This window comes from Chanos chanos, chromosome 14, assembly GCF_902362185.1.
Source record: "Chanos chanos chromosome 14, fChaCha1.1, whole genome shotgun sequence".
NCBI classification, from domain to species: Eukaryota; Metazoa; Chordata; class Actinopteri; order Gonorynchiformes; family Chanidae; genus Chanos; species Chanos chanos.
The window spans coordinates 3,594,040-3,606,996 of record NC_044508.1 but is presented as its reverse complement, the minus strand read 5'-3'; the positions used below and the strand labels follow the sequence as shown (position 1 = coordinate 3,606,996).

Genomic DNA, 12,957 nt, shown 5'->3' with positions numbered 1-12,957 from the left:
AAAAAAAAAACCCAAAACAAGTGCAACCATGTCACAACAACAACAAAAAAATATCTGGGACATTAGCATCATTACATAACGCAATTTAGAGTAAGAGTTGGTCTGAGATATCAAAGCAGATATATTTAATTCATTCCACAGGATAGGCGACTGGTCTCAAAGCCGCGAGATTAAAGCGCTAACCGTCTGTGATACGGTGTCAACAAAAGGCCTGTTGGGTGTCCATGTTAGCAGTGGATATCTGATGAAAATTGAGTGGTCGGGCTACCTTTTTCCACCACCTGCAGAATGCGCAAGCTCACAGCTCACTGCAGCTCGCGCTTCTTAATTTATTACACTGCACGCAACGGCAGATATAGCAATAAATGAACAGTCTCGTGAGAGAGAAATACGATGCCGTTTGAACATCTTTCTCGCGTCGCAAAGACTTAAAAAGCGACGATTACATCTATAAGATTGTGACAAATGGTCTAACCCGTTGCAAATGGTTTCAATGTTTCAACAGACGCAAAGCCATTTTCGCACTGACAAACAAATGCTTACCTCCAGAGTACGTATTTCTTTTTGTGTCAAGTCGTTGGATGTTGCACATTTGGTCCTCAAACCCTCTAAACTAGAAATGCTGATGTCAATCATGTTTTGCACCAGTTCGCACTGCTGCAAGGCTTTTTGCAAACTCAGATGATGTTCTTCGCTTTTTGTCATATTCTCTTCGTCCATAATTTGCGAGCAGAGGTCGTTTTTTTTTAGTTAAACCCGCCTCAGTGCTATTGCAAAACACTTTGATTAAAGCGAAAAATAAATAAAATAAAAATAAATAAAACCGAGTGGTGACAAATTAGATATAAGTAGCGCGGGTATTTGTATGACAATTAAAAACGAGATTCTACGTGTAAGGCGACTCCATTTTTGACGTTTTTGTACATCCAGACTGTGTTTTCATCAAGGTAGTACAGTCTGTATTTGATGCTCCGGGTTGATTCTAGCATAATACACAAATATCGGCGACAATTAATTTTAGATCTTCAAGCGGGCATCCGCTACATCCACTGAGCGTTAGTAAATTGCAAAAACAAATCGGCGCATCTTTGTTACGGGGATCGTAAGGGTAAAAAAACGGTCAAATAAGAGACATCTCAGTGTGATAATTTTAAAGGTGATGTCTGGATTGGATGCAGGTACTCCGTTTCTGTGCCATAGGCTGCATCCCGGCGAGTTCCCACCACACCGACATGTTTCCTGTCAATCAAATCCACAGCAATAGCGACAGCATCGCATCGGGCGACAGAGGCAGCGAAGGCATCGAGAAAGGCGGACGGAGCTCTCGCGAGATAAGCATCAATGCAGTGAGCTCACTGTTTGAACTCAAACAACCCCTAGAATCAATCCACCACCAGTCTTATGCTTAGTAATAAACTAAGCTGTTTAATGTCCAAACAACATTTGTATGGTAAGTGTATGGTTGACGTACTGACAAGATATAGACCCGTATAACGCAGTTTCTTGTCTTAACCATTCGTTAACTGCCTTCTGATGATTATCAGTCCTAAAGATAATAAATCATGTCTATAGTCCTCTTGAATGCCTATAATATTTTTACTGTCATATTCACACAAATGCCTATAGAGCATGGCAGAGTGCTGATGTAGCCAAAAAAAGGGAGTTGCTCCAGTTTTATAACCCATAACCCGCAATTCTGGGACTAACAGAAATATCTCAATTTAGGACAATGAAATTGCCATGGGGTTGAATTTTCTGTAGCAAGAACTAATTGAGTGATTATTTGGTGATTTTTTTATGGCACTTCTTTTGCAAATATTATTTTTTTTCCCTCAGGTTTTATTTACTACATATGATTTGAGGTTCTTCATCAGTGATAAAACAAAACAAAACAAAACAAAACAACAACAACTACAAAAAAAAAAAAAACAGGGTGTCTTTAGAAGCTAAGTGTTTTGGACTGGCAGAGGAAAGATTTTAATACAGATATCCAAATACTGCCAGTAAATATAAACCTGGTGAATTAGTTGACCATATCCATATGAATTAATTGATGAGGTTGTTGCAGTATTTGACGACTGGGCTCCTCTTTATTTGTGTTTGGTGAAGTCCCACTGAGACTGAGATCTAATGATCCTTCTCCATCACAACAGAGATCAACATCATGACTCTGGTCCTCAATGTTTTCTTTGTCAGTTAATTTTGAGCTAAAGTTCTTAAGAAATAATTCTGCTGTGTGGTTTACCATTTAAAAAAACAATCTCTTTACTGGTTATTCTGAGTGTTTTCTACATATTCACAATACGCATATCAGCTGTCAGCTTTCCTACTGCATAATGTTTACAGGTGGTCACATACAGTGCTCTTTCTCTCTCTCTCTCTCTCTCTCTCTCTCTCTCTCTGACACACACACACACACGCACGCGCGCGCGCACGCTTTCAGCCCCGGGTCATTTTCTGAGATAACTTGTGCCAGTTGTTTTATTTGGATAAGCTTTGATTTGGAATTGTAAGCTTCCGTTGTTCTATGCCAGGTTTCAGCGAACTTGCTGTAATGATGTTTAATTTCCCGCAATAACTGCACAACACTACGTATTATTTTCAAAATTTTTAGATTGAGTCACCATTCATGGATTTCAACACCGCAGTATGCTAGTGATAATGACAACAGGACAAAGAAAGGCACTGAAATAATACTAAAACCATCCTAAAGTGAAATATTCGTATGTTTCTCATTTCCAACAACTTCTCATTTACACAAAACTTTTATTTTGGTACTTGTATCACTTCCTCGTTAAACCCCACCTTCCTCCAAAATATCACCAACTATTGGATGAGAAGATGTCGTCAAACAGTTTGTTAGGTCGTAAAGCGTACAGAAAGCGCGCCAATACGACCTCCTCTACACTCGGAGATACTTTTTTTATTTGTTTGCAAATCAGCTCAATATTATTTAGGAAATGGCATCAACCAGTAAAACACCTCTACAAGCAAGGAATCTGCCGTGGTAAGATTTTAATTTTCTGCAGCACCTTAGGTAATGCATTGCTTTGACTATTGTGTGGTCCCTTGATTTCTAGCTTCTAGCGAAATAGAAATCTTGGCCACAGTCTTAGGGAACAACAGTGACAGGGGTAATGTCACGACTTGATTATTCAACCTTTCACTGAGGGGAACATATTTCTTAATGGTTTTGGTTTCAGGTAACAGTATAACTATCTCGAAATACAAATAAAAACATGCGGGGTGCTAATACGTTTGTCGAGGAGTGAGTTGGAGGCTACAGTACAAGTCTAAGTGGTGCTTGCGCGGACTGTAAGTTTTGCGTCTGTGCCGTATCACCTAGAATGAAACTAAAACGACCTTAAACTGCATTTGTTAAATATGAAGACCAAAGATACCAACTACTGTAATTAGAACTGAGTGTATCGTTGTACGCTATAGGCCCATCTGCCGTTGCAAATAAGTCGCTGTTAGGTCTCGAATCCATGTGCTAATCACAAATGTCACTTTGATAATATGGCATTGCAATAATGTATTTGCTGTCGTTGATTTTAGGGTGGAAAAGTACAGACCTCAGAAATTGGATGATTTGATTTCCCATCAAGACATTCTGTCAACCAGTAAGTTTGTTGCAGTAATGAATATGAAGTGGTTTTCAGTATAGCGTTGGAGACTTTTTTTTTTTTTTTAACTCGGATCGAACTGTTGTTCTGCTGTTGAAGCGGACCTGTGCTTTAAGTTTGACTAGAATAAAACCTTTGTCCATGGTTTGAGAATTCCCAAATTGAAGGATATAGTTATATCTAAACAGTCGTCATTTTTCGTGGTAGGCACCTCAGGTGTGGAAAAGCTACACAACAAGTGTCTTCTCTTGCTGATCTTACTTTTTAAAATGATTTTTAACATTAGTTTGAATTTACGTTCATGTACAAGTCTAACACCATTTCTTTCGATCTCTTACCTAATACTAAGAAGAAAAAATAATGATGTAGGAAGTAGAGCTTTTTCAGTTCAGATGTCAGGGTTTCTGCCTGTTATTTAAATGGCTATGAGTGTATCTGAACCTCACCACTGTACACCTTACTCCAGAAGTCTGTGAATGTGTTACTAACTTCACATTATTTTTATGATTATTAGTAGTAGTGGGAGGAGGAGGAGGAATAGTAATACTGGTGCTACTGCTAGGAAACTAGACTTTTATTTTGAAATGAATAGTATAGGAGTGAGTTGATGGAGCATGCTGAGACTGTGAATAGTGGAGATGAAGTCTTTTGTAGACCAAACATTCTCTAAATCACACAGGTCACATCATCATGGTTTACAAGACCTCTTTGACTTAAAACCTTACTTAAAACTCAAATGTGAGAGTCTTATCTCCCCGTATCTAGCGATTAGGCTAGTGCTCACCGCCAGGAAATGCCCAGATGTTTTCATCTGATCAGATGACTATTACTTAACAAATTACTTTTTTTTTCGCTCTTTTTAAATTGCCACTTAAGTTCAGAAGTTTATCAATGAAGATCGCCTACCACACCTCCTGTTCTATGGGCCCCCTGGAACAGGGAAGACCTCAACCATTTTAGCCTGTGCTAAACAGCTGTACAAGGACAAAGAATTCAACTCCATGGTCCTAGAGGTAGACAAATTATATATGTGCACAAAGGAAAACGCTATACCAGTAAATGCATAATTTAGCTGGCCTGATATGTAGAGAATAGTGGGTCATTGCTGTTGATGTGTACATTTGTAATAAACAATAGACAACTTGTATGAAATGCTTTTGTAGTTTGGTATTTAGTGCTGTTTGTTGATGCTTCCTGCAAGATAACTTCCTTTACATTTTTATTATAAAGATTGACTTCTTATTGTAAAGATTGGTAACATTACATTAAATACACTCTGCATTTGGAGAAATACTATTAGGAGATGAAGACTGAATGTAATGTACCTAATGGAGTGTATTTGTCCCAAAGCTGAACGCCTCTGACGACCGGGGGATTGACGTGGTACGAGGACCGATCCTCAGTTTTGCCAGTACAAGAACCATATTCAAGTAGGACCCAAAACGTCCCATCAGCAGATAAGTGAATGAATGAACGGTAAAGCACTCTTTGTTAATTTGTGTGTGTGTGTGTGTGTGTGTGTGTGTGTTTTGTGTTCTGCAGGAAAGGTTTTAAGTTGGTTATCCTGGACGAAGCTGACGCTATGACCCAGGATGCACAGAATGCTTTAAGGAGAGGTAGCCATCTGCTCTGCTAGCTTTACCTGCTGTGCACCAAATGGCTACTGACACAAAGAACATTTGGCTTTTCATTCATTACCATGGAAGGCCCCCAGTGTCTGCAAGATGATATTATTACATAAACATGACACGACCGATATGAATCACGATACTGAGCAGTAACTGTTCACTCATGAATAAACAGCTCTGAGGGATGCATCTACCAAATATCATCAACAATTCACTCTTACCTGTTATACTGTAGTAGAGTGGAACACAATATACAGCAGTTGAACTGGAATGTTACTTACTGTGACGCTATTATTGCAGTTACACTACTGTAACGCTATTGTTACAGTTACGATATTGTAAAAACGTTGTGACAGTACTAGAACTGTTTAAGTAAATATGTTTAGTTGAAAACATAGTACCTGGCTGGGTGGATAGTTACACTGGATGTAATGCTTTTTCTCTCTGTTAACAGTCATTGAGAAGTTCACGGAAAACACCAGGTTCTGTCTGATCTGTAACTACTTGTCCAAGATTATTCCGGCTCTGCAGTCCAGATGCACGCGGTTCCGGTTCGGCCCGCTCTCCCAGGCCCAGATGATCCCCAGGCTGGAACATGTCATCCAGCAGGAGAAGTGAGCATAATGGCGGGAAAAAAGTCAATTGCCGAAAGAACAACATTTTTCTGTTTTGGTTTTTTTTTTTTTTTTTTTGGTTTGGTTTGGTTTTTTGTGTCTGATGACTTGGTGCTGGTTTGCCATTAACCCATGCACACTAGTCACCCGGTACACGCTGACACTCACGCTAGTCACCCGGTACACGCTGACACTCACGCTAGTCACCCGGTACGCGCTGACACTCATGTCTGACTTTGCTCAGGGCTTGCTCTCTCTTTTTTTTGTTTTTGTTTTTGTTTTTGTTTTGTTTTTTTAATACGGTAATTCACCGGTCCTTACCGAGTAAATTGAAAAACCATATACACACATTCAAAACACATAAAAGAATACCCTTTTGGACAAACAGATCTTTATTAATATTTGATTAGGTTCTTCTTCATGTCTTCCCAGCATTGACATCACACCAGATGGTATGAAAGCAGTCGTGACCCTGTCAGCCGGAGATATGAGGAGATCACTGAATATTTTACAGGTGTGTGTGTGTGTGTGTGTTTGTGTTACACAAGTTGTGTTTATTATTGTTTAGATTTGACTGACTGATTCTTTGTTACTCTCTCTCTCTCTGCTGTTTGAAGAGCACCACTATGGCCTATGGAAAGGTGACTGAGGAGACGGTTTACACTTGTACGGGTCATCCACTCAGATCTGACATCGCTAACATACTGGACTGGGCCCTGAATAAGGATTTCACTACGGCCTATAACCGTATCCTCACCTCTGCCCGTGGGCCCAAACTCCTTTTCTGCACCTGGCAAAAATGTTTTCTTAAATTCATTTAGAAGTTACTTTGTCATGTTCATATTTTTACATGATATATTTTAATTGAAAATACAAGAAAAAAACTTCAGTCCAATTGAAAATCTTTGTATCTATCTATTCTTGTGTAGATGTCGGTACTGTGTAAGTTTGAGTGAGAGAGAGAGCAGGTATTAAAGCACATCATTTTTTTATTCTTCTCTCTCTCTAACCGCTGAGAATCTTTTTTTTTGTTTGTCTTTAATACACCTCTGATTGATGTTTGTATTAAAATTGCTTTAGAATATTTGAACAAGGCATTAATAAGCATAAAGATCGTTCATTTGTTTTCAGGGTATTTATTGTTATTGAATTGTGAATACTGTTAACAGCCTTAACGAGCGTCGAACAGAAATCCTTCAGCTTAAGACACTGAAAGGTTTGGCGTTACACGACATTTTGACAGAAGTCCATCTGCTCATCCACAGAGGTAAGAAACCGTCCCCCCTCGCCCGAAAACGGCCTCCTGGTTTTGGATCTCGCACACTAAACAAACACACACGCTGACTTTTCAAATGCTTGTTCACGTGAATTGCGTGAAAGCGTTTGATATTCAGACTGCTCTGATAATTCAGTAAGTACTGTGACTTTGCACGGGAGAACGTATCACGTGATAGGCTGTCAGCTTTTTTTCATCTGTAAAACAAACGGATCTCAGATGCTGCTCACTCATATCCCACATCCTGGAAACTCAGAGCCCGGGAAAGACCTAGGCCCCAGGCCGACACCATCTGCATAGAGACTGGAGATGTTTTCTTACTCCGGTTTCCCTGGAGATCCCACGTGGTTGTCATGGATACCGGTTGTTCTCGTTGTAGGAGGAACCGTCTCCCCAGTGGTGGAGCGCGGAGCATTTCACTGCTTGCTGAGTGGATTTCAAATGCTTTATGCATTTTTCTGGAAATCTGTCAGGGGTTTTTTTGTTTTGTTTTGTTTTTGTTGTTGCTGCTGTTAAACCATCTTGAATTCCTACTTTATATCATTAATCAAATCTTTTTAGGTTCGTTTTATCAAAGAGATTATTTAAAAGAATCACAACATTTCAGCGTGTTAAATTATAACATAAGTATGTCTTTAATATACAAAAATATACACTGCTTCAAGACAATTAAATAATAAAAATAAACAATACACAAACAATGTATTAGAAAAGCTCTAAAAAAACAGTCACACCTAGTACAAAAAAGAAAATCCAGTGCTGAACAGAGTTAAGTTTGTTAAATGATCAGAGAAGAAAATAAAAGGAGTAAAATGCAATCTTTCTCGTTTGTGTTCACCCTCATGCTTTCTTCTGATCGTTCACACTTGTTCCGTTTGCAGAAATGTGGTTTACACGGGCGTGGAATGTTCTCTGTCAATGCTCATACTGATCTATCGACGTGTCTGAAACTTTAGGGACTGTCGCATTTTTCTTTTCTTTTTTTTTTTTGTCTTTGAATCGGTGCTGCTTTAATTCTGACAAATTAGGCTTTCTGAATCATCTTCATTGTACATTATAACATAGTGTTTTGTTTTGTTTTCTTTCTGCCCAACAGTGGACTTTCCACCCAAAATCCGAATTAACCTCCTCGTTAAACTGGCAGACATTGAGTAAGTGCAGCGTCTTGGTTGTTTCTGTTTTTGCCCCCCCCCTACCCCCACCCCCACCCCTCACATTAGTGTTTGTGGTTTCAGTTTTTCTTTTTCAACCCATTAATTTGGTCTTTGTGGTTTTATTTCCCCCCTGTACACGCATGTACACCCATCTGACGTTTTGCACGTGACAGTCGACTAAGTGGGATTTCTGATGGTTCTGACCCTCTGTCCACGTGTCTCTGACCCGACAGGTACAGACTGGCCTCCGGAACCAGCGAGAAGATCCAGCTGAGCTCTATGGTAGCAGCGTTCCAGGCAGTGCGAGACATAGTGGCCAGCGACGGCTAGACCCAGCCCATAGTGTGCAAAGAGAACTCGGGAAGACTCAACCTGACAGCTGACGACCACGTAAAAGTGCTTGGCTTGTGCTGACACCGAGCAGCACATTCAAATCCAGTGAAAATACGCCAGAGTCCCGAGCTCTGAGTGCAGTAATAGTGCATTCTAAAGTTTACAGTGCATCTCTCGTCGTCATAACGACCTCAACTTTTTCTAAACGTCCACCAAAAGGCTGTATGTTAAGTTAGTCTTGATTACAAGTAAATGGCTGGCGAACGGTATCAATTTTTTTTTTTTTTTTTTTTTCCCCCCCGAAAAACCATAACCCAAACCATTGAAACAAGACATCTTCACTTGGTCCTGCTCTGTTTTGTTTTTCAATGAACATTAAAACTAATTTTTGATATAAACAATGGGGTGGTCTGTGATTTTAAAAAGAAAAAAAAAACAAAAACAAAACAAAACTCATGGTGAACTGCAGCCTTTGTTGCAACGCAAGACTTTGTGTCTCAGGACGTCTCTGTAGGTGAGGAAGTCTAGGATTTTCTTGGGGAGTGGCAGGACCTCCACCTGCTGGGTTGATAAGGAGAATCGCAGGGCAAAGCGACAGAGGTGCCGTAGGCTGGGTACGGAGCGCGGAATCTTCCAGAACTTCACGTGGCCGTCCCTGGTCCTGTCACCAAAGTCACCAAAGTTACTCAATTCACCTTTTTCCAGACAGGGATCACGCACTGATATGCTTACCAGATCACAGAATTTAAACGATGAAAAACATGGGTAAATATTTGTGTGCTAAAACAACATGTCAGGGAAATCTTACAGTGGATTTGGTTATAACATGACCAGTGCATTAAACCCAAACGTGAAAAACTGTTTAATTCCTTTATAAAGGCTTCTCCAGTAAATGTGAGTAGAGTTTGAGATTTGTTTTGTGTTGGTGTGCGATGTTTACCCCGCGGCGATAGTGCCCCCTTTTGGATGGAATGTGCAGCACAGCGCGTCGATTCCACGTTGGGTATACTGCTGGAACAACTGGTCCCGCTCCAGATCCCAAATCTGCAAGGCTCTAGAAGGGAGAGAGTGACAGTGACCGTCAGCATTTCAGAGTTTATAAAAGATGTATTCCTGTGCAACACTGCCCCCTGCTGGGCCATGGAAAACCCAGTTAGTACTGATGACTCAGGGAAGCGAGGAGGGCATGTTTAAACACGTCTGTTTTTACTCGTTTTAAATAAGTAACATATTTAAGCAGGCAGAATCAATGAGAAACGGCAATACAAGTTTGTGAGTCAACAGAAACAAAGGCCAATGTTTAGCTGGTTTTGTGTGTTAGTATTTTAGAAGAATATTTCTTTCGCTTTGTTACTTTTGAGGATTAAGCTGGAAGCACTGATTAACGTCGAGGTTTCGCACCTTTGGTCCGTCACTAACGCTAGGCGTAAACCCTCCTGAGAGAAACTTAGAGCTCTGATCAGGTTCTCAAATCTGTACCCACACATATCACAGTCCCTGGGGGATGGAGAGAGAGAGAGAAAAAAAATGAATATATTCTCACCAGTGAAATTGTGGGTTTACTACTGGCGATAAAGAAACCAATTCTGTTTCATTCTTGGTAAAGAAAAACACCACATCAAAATCTTAGTTTATCCCAGTAGGCCATACTTGGTCTACCTTGATTTGACATATACATTGCTTTTAGTATAATGTGTAGAGGCTTAAGACGCACACAAATGAACCTTTGTGGGTATCCTCTTTTGGTCTCTTTAAAGCTCTTACACTGATCTGACGTGTAACTACTGTGTGGACACCATGTATAGAGGACAGAATTTTCTAATTCTTTTAGAAATTGTGCTAGATTCTTTTGTGAACTGATCGTTCTATGCACTATTGATACAACTGAGCACCGACTGTCTGCTCATTGAGTAAATGCAGTGAGAGAGTCCCGGGTGTAGAATAGCCTCCAACCTCAGACTGGCTACGTGTTCTGCCGTGTAGGGGTCCCAGAGGTCAACCACCCAGCTACTGCAGTCATACGAGCCAACTGCCAGCAGCGCTCCGTCCGCAGAGAAATCACAGGATATCATGGTACGTGGCTGATTGTAAGTCAGATACCTGATAAACGTGAAGGAGCGAAGACTCCAGAGATAAACCCTCTGTTTGAAGAGAGAGAGAGAGAGAGATAAAGAGAAAAACATAATGAGTGGATGTCAACAACTGTGTACTTGTACATTCGTTTTATTGGGAGTTTTTAATCTTACAACACTTATAGTCAACTCAGGGTCAAATTAGTACACCCTGTGACTTATTATGTAACGGATTCCCATGGTGGAGGTCAATGAACTGCACTGCTAAACATGATAAGAAGCTCCTTCAAAGCCATTTTTGGTCAAATGATGGTAGGCCAGCCTATTCAAAACATATTAATTACTGTATATCTGTTTGACAGAGGATCCAAATCTCAAAAAAAGGGGGGAAAAAAAGGGTTTTTAACTCACAGAGTCAGAGTTGCAGACAGACGCGATCATGCTGCTATTGGGCGAGATGCTGCATTTGAATATCCAGTGAGTGGGACCAACCAAGACATGAGGCTCTTTACCTGACGAGAGTCACATGGACATTTACAACCAATAACAATAAAGTTATTCACTTACTCTCGAGCTAATGCTTAAAAAGATGCAGTTGAATGAGACTTAAAAATCTCAGAACCACCAGAATTATAAAGATAACAAAATCAATACGATTTACAGGTTTATGTAGCAAAGCATGTTTGATGGCAACCAAAATGAAGGAGTTAGAGCGAGACAAAGTATTGACCTTTTTTGTTCAAGTCCCACACTCTCAAAGTTTTGTCACGAGAGGCTGAGACAAGTGTGAGACTCCCGTTTGGAGCAAAGGCCAGATCCCTCACAATGGACTCGTGACCACGAAGCTCATACAGCAGTTTACCTGGAGGGGGGGGGGGGGGGGGTGTCCATTTTCTACGTTAGAAAGACTTCAGAAAAGCAAATATTACTTATCTTATTATTATTATTTTTTTTAATCAGCTAGTGTCACTGCATACCTTTAGGTTTCTGGTATAAACAAATTATAAACACAACGTATGTATGCTACACAAACCCAAAGTATGTGCGAACTCAAATTATTCAAACTCTTACAAATCAGTCTAAAGAATTTCAGGGTTTGTACGTGAGTACAAAGTTCTTTCGGCTCAGCGATTAATGTGTCTTACCAGTTGAAACAATCCACACCTTGATAGACCCATTGTCGAGACCCGTGGCAAGAAGCAACCTTTCTTTGTCCGCTCGAGACGATACCTGTCCCATCTCACGTGCTCCGTTTGACAGCCGCGGTCCAAACGCCAAGCTCCATATTAAATGTTCACACTTGAGTGTCTTAGAAGAGCACCTGCTGATGCATTCGCCCCTGAGATAAATATGAAAATTTTGAGGAGTACAAAAATGGTTCCGTTTTTCGATTTATATTTCATAAGAACACGTGAGACGGCATTTGTGGTGAGCAACGCCGCAGTGAAAAAAAGAGTAAACATACTCATCTGTTGGAAGTGGCCAATCAAAGACTTTGACCATTCCATAGCCCATAGACCACGCAAAGTGGGATCCGTCCGGAGAGAAAGCCACGCTCCAGGTCTCGCAGCCAGCCGTTCCTCTCACACCAGAAGGATGGATGGGTTTTAAAACCCAAAAAGATTCGTCTGTCACATAAGCAATGGGTTACAGTCAACAAATATGCTAAAAACTCCGAGGCAGACGCAACGCCATTGATGACGGTCAACTTTAAGGCGCGACCTATTACGCAGTTCAGAACGAAAAAGATCATAAAGGTATTAAAATATCGATCTTGTGGACGATTCCGACTTACCGTCATGTTCTTCCTCTCTCTCAGTTGAACACATTTTGCCAGTTCCAGCATTCCAGCCACAGATCTGTAGTGTTACACGAGCACTCGAACGAGCTCCTATCGCCAACTAAATTCTAAAGGCGTTGCTACATTATTGTACTATGACTTGAAAATGACAAGCGCGTTCCGCTTCTTGCACGGAAGGCGTTTCCTGTTTAAGATAGCAACGCCCCAAGACGCAATTTCTAGATCTTGCTCTCTGTCCTTGTAACACTCCTTCAGAGTCGGCCACAGGTTACTGCGAAATATGAACACAGTTCATTTAAAGGGAACGCCGCGACATAGGTATTAATTACGACACGTAGTAAGGATGAATTATAAGAATAGTTCAAATGATACCGACTACAATGTGTTTAAGGGTGCTGTATTTAGTTGTCTTGAAAATTCTATATAATAAAGTTAAAAAATAATGTAATGGGG

General features: G+C 40.5%; 3 protein-coding genes across 3 annotated transcripts in view; 1 reads left to right on the top strand and 2 right to left on the bottom strand.

The window, feature by feature from the left end:
- The window catches only part of ksr2 (kinase suppressor of ras 2), a 64,866-nt gene extending 64,146 nt beyond the window's left edge, over window positions 1-720 (bottom strand). The window contains 1 exon segment of the mRNA XM_030791678.1: window positions 544-720. Within this exon segment, the coding sequence (XP_030647538.1) occupies window positions 544-720 (177 nt within the window).
- Window positions 721-2,960: 2,240 nt separating this feature from the next.
- On the top strand, window positions 2,961-8,628 carry rfc5 (replication factor C (activator 1) 5). Its single transcript, XM_030791508.1, has 11 exons — window positions 2,961-3,007; window positions 3,559-3,623; window positions 4,503-4,639; window positions 4,977-5,056; window positions 5,169-5,242; window positions 5,709-5,868; window positions 6,301-6,382; window positions 6,486-6,615; window positions 7,058-7,135; window positions 8,241-8,295; window positions 8,532-8,628. Exons 1-11 carry the CDS (start codon window positions 2,961-2,963, stop codon window positions 8,626-8,628), a joined length of 1,005 nt encoding a protein of 334 aa, XP_030647368.1.
- Window positions 8,629-8,929: 301 nt separating this feature from the next.
- wsb2 (WD repeat and SOCS box containing 2) lies at window positions 8,930-12,737 on the bottom strand. Its single transcript, XM_030791507.1, has 9 exons — window positions 12,499-12,737; window positions 12,169-12,331; window positions 11,849-12,042; window positions 11,434-11,565; window positions 11,115-11,215; window positions 10,585-10,772; window positions 10,033-10,128; window positions 9,572-9,685; window positions 8,930-9,292 (listed from the first exon to the last, which is right to left on the bottom strand). The coding sequence occupies exons 1-9, from the start codon at window positions 12,530-12,532 to the stop codon at window positions 9,085-9,087; spliced, it is 1,230 nt and encodes a 409-aa protein (XP_030647367.1). The 5' UTR covers window positions 12,533-12,737; the 3' UTR covers window positions 8,930-9,084.
- Window positions 12,738-12,957: the final 220 nt, after the last annotated feature.

Coding starts and splice junctions, on each gene's coding strand:
- rfc5 (XM_030791508.1), top strand. CDS start 2,961: ATGGCATCAACCAGTAAAACACCTCTACAAGCAAGGAATCTGCCGTG. Junction 4,640..4,976: donor TCAACTCCATGGTCCTAGAG/GTAGACAAATTA, acceptor TTTGTCCCAAAG/CTGAACGCCTCTGACGACCG. Junction 8,296..8,531: donor GTTAAACTGGCAGACATTGA/GTAAGTGCAGCG, acceptor CTGACCCGACAG/GTACAGACTGGCCTCCGGAA.
- wsb2 (XM_030791507.1), bottom strand. CDS start 12,532: ATGTGTTCAACTGAGAGAGAGGAAGAACATGACG. Junction 12,043..12,168: donor TGGCCACTTCCAACAGATGA/GTATGTTTACTC, acceptor TATTTATCTCAG/GGGCGAATGCATCAGCAGGT. Junction 11,566..11,848: donor GGTGTGGATTGTTTCAACTG/GTAAGACACATT, acceptor CCCCCCCTCCAG/GTAAACTGCTGTATGAGCTT.